The sequence below is a fragment of the Mirounga leonina genome, unplaced genomic scaffold (assembly GCF_011800145.1).
Source record: "Mirounga leonina isolate KUSES-001 unplaced genomic scaffold, KU_Mleo_1.0 Mir_171, whole genome shotgun sequence".
NCBI classification, from domain to species: domain Eukaryota; kingdom Metazoa; phylum Chordata; class Mammalia; order Carnivora; family Phocidae; genus Mirounga; species Mirounga leonina.
This window is the reverse complement of record NW_023270436.1, coordinates 1,144,023-1,151,645: the sequence shown is the minus strand read 5'-3', so window position 1 is coordinate 1,151,645 and position 7,623 is coordinate 1,144,023. Positions and strand designations below refer to the sequence as shown.

The 7,623-nt window shown below is 49.6% G+C and overlaps 1 protein-coding gene across 3 annotated transcripts in view; it reads left to right on the top strand.

The window, feature by feature from the left end:
- Window positions 1–682: 682 nt before the first annotated feature.
- SFSWAP (splicing factor SWAP) overlaps window positions 683–7,623 on the top strand; it is a 70,395-nt gene continuing 63,454 nt past the window's right edge. For 2 of the 3 annotated variants that reach the window (XR_004681377.1, XM_035016802.1), the window contains exons 1-3: window positions 683–1,035; window positions 3,508–3,677; window positions 4,260–4,391. Coding sequence is in view for 2 of the 3 variants with exons in the window: in XM_035016802.1 (XP_034872693.1) it covers window positions 818–1,035; window positions 3,508–3,677; window positions 4,260–4,391 (520 nt within the window). In the remaining variant the exon portion in view is untranslated. The remainder of the gene's footprint in view (window positions 1,036–3,507; window positions 3,678–4,259; window positions 4,392–7,623) is intronic. The other variant, XM_035016803.1, reaches the window with a different exon arrangement.

Genomic DNA, 7,623 nt, shown 5'->3' with positions numbered 1-7,623 from the left:
GGGCCCCCCGGTCCCCCGGCCCCCAGCCTCTAGGCTCAGAGCTCCCCGGCTCCCCGGCCCCCAGCCTCAGAGCTCCCCCGGCCTCCCGGCCCCCAGCCTCAGGGCCCCCCGGCCCCCAGCCTCAGAGCCCCCCAGCCCCCAGCCTCAGGGCCCCCCGGCCCCCAGCCTCAGAGCCCCCCCAGCCCCAGGGCCCCCCGGTCCCCCGGCCCCCAGCCTCTAGGCTCAGAGCTCCCCCGCCCCTCGGCCCCTCGGGGCCCCAGACCTCCGCCCCAAGAGCTCCCCAGCCCCAGAACCCCCTGGCCCACCAGGCCCCAGCCCCCGACCCCGACCCCCCAGTCCTCGGCCCGGACCCCGGCCGGGGCAGCGAAGACCGGGAGACCTCGCACGGGCGCGGGAAGGGGCCGCCCCAGCGAGCCGCGCACTCGGCCGGCCCGATGCAGGTAGTGCGCAATCCGGCGCCGCGCTTTCGCCACTGCTCTGGACAACCGTCCGAGAAAGCGAAGCTACACACGCCCCGTCCTCTGATTACGTCAGCTCCTCCCGGGCGAGGCCTCCGAACGCAGAAGGCTAGAGCCAAAATACTTCGGGGCGCCTCGAGCGGCCCAAAGAGTAGCGAATCTGCCGCCTCCGCTCGCCGGAAGTAGGGCCGCCCCTCGCCGGAAGTTGCGCTTCCGCCATTTTGTTGCCCGCCATGGCGGCCGTGTCGAGTTTGGGGCCGGGACGCGGCGCTTTTGACTGAGGGGGTAGGCCGGGCGGAGGCGTCGGGGACACCCGCGCGGCGCAGAAGAGGACCGGCCTGGACGCCGGGGACGCTGTCATGTACGGCGCGAGCGGAGGCCGTGCCAAAGCCGAGAGGAAAAGCGGCGCCAAAGAGGAGGCCGGGCCCGGCGGTGCCGGCGGTGGGGGAAACCGAGCGGAGCTGCTGGTCTTCGGCTATGCGTGCAAGCTGTTCCGGGACGACGAGCGGGCTCTGGCCCAGGAGCAGGGACAGCACCTCATCCCCTGGATGGGGGACCACAAGATCCTCATCGACAGGTCGGTTCCTCCCCCACCCGCCGGGCCTCCCTTCCCTCGCCCGCCTGATCTCGTCTCGTGTTGACTTGATGGCCAGGACTAGGAGGGGTTTTGTGGGGCCGGCGGGATCGGGGGCCCCTGCTCTGCCTTACGCCCCCCGGCCCTGGAGGGAGGGGGACGGTGAAACCTGCCCTGAGGCGCCGGCTGGGGCTGGGGCCGCCGCGTCGCCGGAGGGATCGTCGCTGCCCCCGCGGCCCCTCGCGACCCCTCACGCCGGTCGCTGGCTCCAGGTGGCCGGTCCGCCTCTCCCGACCGGCGTTCCCGGGGGGTCGCGCGCTGCCCCCCTGCCCGCGGCGCTCCCGCAGCTCGGCGTGCTGGGCGGGCACCCCGAGACATCGCACGCTGAGGCCGCGCTCTTAGAAAACCTTTGGACCCCGAGAGTTAGCCCTGGAAGCCGTGTGCCCCGCGCGCTCCTGGTGGAGCGCCCCCACTTTGCGGCTGACATTTTGACCCCGGCAGAATCCGATTCAGACCCAGGCTGAATTTGCCCGTCAGTCGGAAGCCGGTTGGCCTGGGCAGACGCTGGCTCTGCTCCTAGAGGCGGTGCTCTTAGGGCTGGTTTCACGTCCCCCGAAACCTAAGGGTGGAACTGGGATGCAGATGTGTTTCTTTTCAAGTCAAACCCGCTTTGGGTAATCGCCCTGGGGGTGTTCAGCCGCTTTGGGCAGAGGGGTCCGGGGGGCGGATTTCTAAAGGTGTTCGGTTTGAAAAGGACAGCATTACATGCTGTAGGTTGTTTGCTCCCGTGCCCTCCCGTATCTTCAGGCCCCTTTCCTTCTCCTTGGGGTCCTTGTTTGTTGCTCTGGTTTGCTTTTTTTTTTTGCCGGTTTGGCAACTCTGCTTCTGGGGCCCGGACTGAAAAGCTAACGATGACCAGCCATTTAACTGTGGAATAGTGTCTCCGAGTGAAGGAAGCCCGTCGTTTGATTAAAGCTGGATTCTGCAAAGCCCTGGGACATGACTGTAGGGATGACCTGTGAGCTGGCCAGAATGGACACATTCATGACCAAATAGGCCTTTTCCATCCCTGACGTTGCCGTTTGGAGTTAGAGCTAGAGAACAGTGACTCTGGAAGGGAGGGTTGCCAGAGCAGGTCTGGACCTGACGCTCCATGCTCTGCTCAAACGTGCTGTGCCTTTAAACCGTAGTTTCTATCAATCGATGTTGCCTGAGTTGTCAGGCAGCTTGCTTCTCCAAAGTGTTCCTTGTGATATTTATTATTAAAGTTCGGTAAGCGATGAAGTCTGAGCTCTTTACGCAGTTTTCCATATCATTCTGTACATGATTGGAGTGAGGTCTTCCAAAACTAATGGGGAGCAAACGCTACACATGTACATGTATAATATTTTCAAATAATGATCTACATTTGTAAGTTAAGGAGGTTTACATCAAAAATAATTTTGAAATTTAATAAAGTGCAATAACTTGGCTCCTCTGGAATTTTGGCCTTTTTTCTTGTAAATGTCTTTTTTATTTAAGTAATTTTTGGTCCTCATTACAAAAGTCAGCATTAAAAAGTCAGGCAGACTTTTGTTTGTCTCTCTTTGTCTTTGCAAGCCTAAATCTGAGTGTTTCTAAATCACTCATTTATTATTTGATATTGCACATCGACAGCAGCTTCACTGAATCTTTATGTTAAAAGTATAGCAAAAAGTGCCTTTATTTCTAATTTGGCTAAAGTGCCTATTGGTCCATGCACGTAAACATGGATGTGTCTTAACGTATGTGATTTCCTGGGGGTATAAAGTTTAGAAGAAGATATTTATACTGCACCTGCTAATAGTTTTGCTCTGTTTCCAGTGAACCTCCTTAAACTGCACGTATATGTCACTGTTCCTATGTATGTGTGTCTCTCTATCACATAACCCAGCACTTATTTCCTCAGCCAAGTGGCTAGGGGGCGAGCCTAGCCAAGATTTTACCTCCAATGGACGCAAGTTTCTTTGGTGAAGATCTCTCCTGAGAGTTCGGGACTAGCAGAAAGAAGCGAGGAAATTTCGACCGTTGGGTTCTTACGGATAGGTATTTATGTATTCGGTTTGTGTGAATGTAAGCTATATTTGACTTTTCAGAAAAAAAAATTTTTTATTTTTATTTTTTTTTGCAAATGGCATTGAATGGTTGAGCAAACCATAAACGGTAAGCACTGCTAGTGAAGTGAGCACCATTTATGCTATTAAAGGGTTGTTTACCTTTAATTACAACTTTTGTCATATTATACAAAGGAATTTAGACTTTGTTACAGTAACTTGAGTTTTTAAAAGTAGGTGAGCTATGACTAGCCAAATTAAATATAAATCTGAGAAGATTTTTTATGTTTGTTTTAATATTTTTATTTCTTTGTTTTAATCGGTAAGTATGTATATAAAACATCACACACAAACCAACCTAGACATTAACTTCTTTCCATTGACCAGCGTGTTCATATTACAGATATGATGGGCGCGGTCACCTGCATGACCTTTCTGAGTACGATGCTGAGTATTCCACATGGAACCGAGATTACCAGCTCTCTGAAGAGGAGGCACGAATAGATGCCCTGTGTGATGAAGAGAGGTATTTAGCCTTGCATACGGACTTGCTTGAGGAGGAGGCAAGGCAAGGTACTGCTCAAGAAAAACTTACTTAAGCAACAAACTTTTTAAAATTTTTTAAGTATTTAAAATTTACTCCCATTCATTTTTTTATACTCACTCTTTCTGATATTATCTTGACAGTACCCAGTGGATTGGAAAAACAGGAGTCTTTGCGTTCTGAGAGGACCTCAGGATAGTTTATATATAGAGCCACAAAGAATTTTCCCAGCTTTTGAGGGCAGACTGGGATTTGAAAAAACAAAAACCAAACTCTTTAACTGTTCTTCTTTAACAGTATCGTATAAACTAAAATTGATGTTCTTGTCTTTGCCTTAACAATCTTTAATACAGTTCTTAATCCCCAAATTTCTCAGCAGGAAGAAATTTTCCACAAAAGACGTGTGTTCTGCTAACTGTGGTAAACATGTACTGGCAAGAGAGTCCATGTTATTAGATGTGAGGTGTGAATTTGTAAAAACACGTTTGCCTCAAAAAGAGGTTGAAAAAAGTGTGTTGTATGCTTTACTGATAGCTACAACTTTAGAAATATGTAAGATTTTTCTCAGTAAGTTTCCATTTTTGTTAATAAAATTCTCATTTTTATTCAAGAGGAAGAATACAAGCGATTGAGTGAAGCGCTGGCGGAGGATGGGAGCTATAACGCGGTGGGATTCACTTACGGCAGTGACTATTACGACCCGTCGGAGCCGACAGAGGAGGAGGAGCCCTCCAAACAGAGAGGTGAGGGGGGGCTGCCGGCGTGACACGCGGCTGGCGGCATCCCGCACACGTAGCAGCACGGCCTTCACGGTAGGGGCGTGGACGCTGAGTAACGGGAACCTCACTGTGACACAGACAGCGTTAGCGGAACTCTGTCTTAGGGTAGAACAAACTAGGAACGAGAAAATGGAGCGTTCCTGGAGGTGGAAACTGAATGCAGGCCCTTGTCTGCATTGGATCTAGATGCCTTCCACGTATTTCTCTTTGACTCGGGTAACTGGAATTACTCACTCTGGATCTTTGTTTCTTAAGTGATGGTACATGAGTTGATACACGTGGTGATTTGTTCTCACGGGCGAGTGTCACCTTACAGGATAGGCGTTAACTACCCTCGTGTGAACCTCCTGCTTCACATCTCCCCACAGCTAAAATAATGACAAGGCTCAGCAGGACGCCTGTGAAGTCACTTGCTGATCAACAGAGACGAGCCTGAGACCTCCCAGTTAGACTTGGTAGGACCCACAACACACACACCCGTGCGGTGTTGTGCAGTAATGTTTATATAAAATGGGAGATTTTAAGATCATACTCTTCTGGTTTAACTCTAGGATTTTTCAATATAAAAAAGTAGTGCCCCCAAAATATCTGGACTCGCGAGTGCAGGAACAGATATCCTCAGTCACTTTGGTAAGCCCTAGAGCACAGTTATTACAGCCTTGCATAGTAATCAGATGTTAACTATCAATAACGATAACACGAACTGGAAACTTCAAGGCTAGATCAGTATGTTCAGGACATTCTGTTTAAGGGGACGGAGAACTGTATGGGGCACCCGGCTGGCTCAGTCGTAGAGTATGTGACTCTCAGTCTCGGGGTCGTGAGTGCTAGCTCCACGTTGGGTGTGGAGCTTACTTTAAATAAATAAATAAAAATATTAAAGGGAAGGAGAACTCTAACTTTAGAAACTACACGAATGTTTAATGAAGTAGAATCACATCAGATAGGGATTTCGTTTCAGAGCTGACAGTTATTTGGGACTTAATTGGTTTCTCCTTCAGTTACAAACCTCCTGACAAGTCTGTAGTGGTTATGTCAGCTTGATGTTACAACGTGGTCCGCCCGGCCTGGTGCGGCCGCGTGGGGATCTCCTGCCCCCTTCACGGGCGGGGGTCGCCTTGACGGGATGTAGGGTGTCTTGCACAGATGCTTCCTTGTTGCCCTTCCCCTCATCCTGCTCTTTACCTCATGGGCAGCAGTCACTATTGTCCAGCTGTGTCCTAGGGGCTTGCGAAGACTTTCTGCGAAGACTGTTCCACTAAAGCCTCGTTACGGCGTTTCACGCCTTCAGAAGTTAGGACTAGTGGAGATGTTCTTGCAGGTCCAAGAAGTAAGCACTCATTCCTTTATCCACAGTGAGTTACTTCTGTTAGGGTTCTGGATAGTTGAGATTCTGTTGGTTTGTCCCCGAACTGCGTACATTATGTCTGCTTTAAATACGTCGTATTTTTGATCAGAAGGAAGGAGTACATACTATATAACTTCATACATGAGAATGGAAGTTTGTAAAGGCCCAATGTCTTGCAAGATCAAGAGGGACAACTTTGGAAAAATCCATAATATGAATTTCTTAACATTCTCAATTAGGGATCAGCCTCCTGCCACCGCCGGCCCAACCACAGGTTGGTCTGAAGTTTCATGGGCGCTCAGCCACCCAGGCTTGTGGCAGCCTTTGTGGCTCAGTGGCAGAGTCGAGCAGTTGGCCCGCAGGCCGCGTGTGGCCAGAAATGCTTACCATCGGGCAACGTCCAGAAAGTTGCCGACCCCTGTTACGCGTGTCGGATATTGTCTCTGTGTAATTAAAATCCTTTACAATTACTGAATTTTAAGAATTTCAATGTGATTTAGTTTCTCTTCGAAGTTTTAGTGTGCTTTCTCTTTAAGTTCTCTTCTACTATTTTATAAATTTTTTTTATTTCTGTAATCACATTCTCAGGACTTTGCCTTATATGCTGATTACGTTTTTTTAAGATACGTTTATTTGAGAGAGAGTGCTAGAGCACGCACGTCCGGGAGGGGCCTAGGGACAGGAAGAATCTGCAGCAGACTCCTCGCTGAGCGTGGAGCCCAGTGTGGGGCCAGATCCCAGGACCTGAGGTCTGACCTGAGCTGAAATGAAGAGCCAGCGCTCAACCGACTAAGCCACACAGGCGCCCTGCGGATTAATTTTTTTAATGAAAGTCGGGCCCATGTGAAACTTACATCTTGGCTTTTTGTGCTTCGCTGATGCTAATGTAGGTAAAATGCCACTTGGTAGAATTCAGGTTGGTACCCAGTGCCACTGACAGGGAGGTTTTACTTCAGTGTTGCATTACTAAAAAAAAAAAAAAAAAAAGGCTTTTTTGGTTTTCCAGTGCCATCAACGGGTTTAAATAATCCTTGATTTTCAAAGTTGCCATATTGTCCTGGCCTTTTGGGGCATTTTAAGCTTCATGCTGTGAGCGTCTTTGTGTCTGTGCGTCACCCCCTGTTCCTTCCACATGGAAGATTCTCATGATTTTCCTGTGGGTTTTTTTTTATCATTATTAAAGATCTTTTTTATGAAAAAAGAGGATTTGAATTTATTTGAATCTGAGTATTGTGATGGTTGTATTTTGTTCTGTGCTACTAAAGCTATTTTTCTGCAAATTAAGGTGTGTGTAAGGACAGAGCAACTCTGTGTAACCTCCGTGTTCCAAACAGCTCTTGATTTGGGCTCCTTTACTTCATGAGCAGTGGCACACGACGGCAAGGCTGTTTAAGAGAAAAATTTCCATCATTTTGTCATGTTAGGGAGACAGAGTAAACGTTGTACTTTGATAAGCACACCTTTGGCACCGTGCCCACGGAGACTGTGAGATTTGAAGGTGCTACTTGGCCTGTTGCAGACCAGGGTGTCCGGTGTCCTCCAGCCGCGCTGGGCCGTTTGGTCCCTGCTGCTGGGCAGGGGAGCTGCTGATCACAGGAAGCTGTCAGGCCCGAGTGAGTCTCTGGTTCTTGGGGGAGAATAAGGGTACGTAAGTAGAAACAGGCGGGACGGTGTTAAATAATTCTTACTTAGGAATTTGTAATCCACCTGGATCTCCTCAGACTAGAATACCCAGGTTTTTAGGTACGATGAAACCTGCTTACAGTTCCTCCTCGGCTTTGTAGAAGAATTAGGTTTGATAGCAAACATTCAAAATTGTTGATCTCATCAGGAAACCGCATGTGGTGG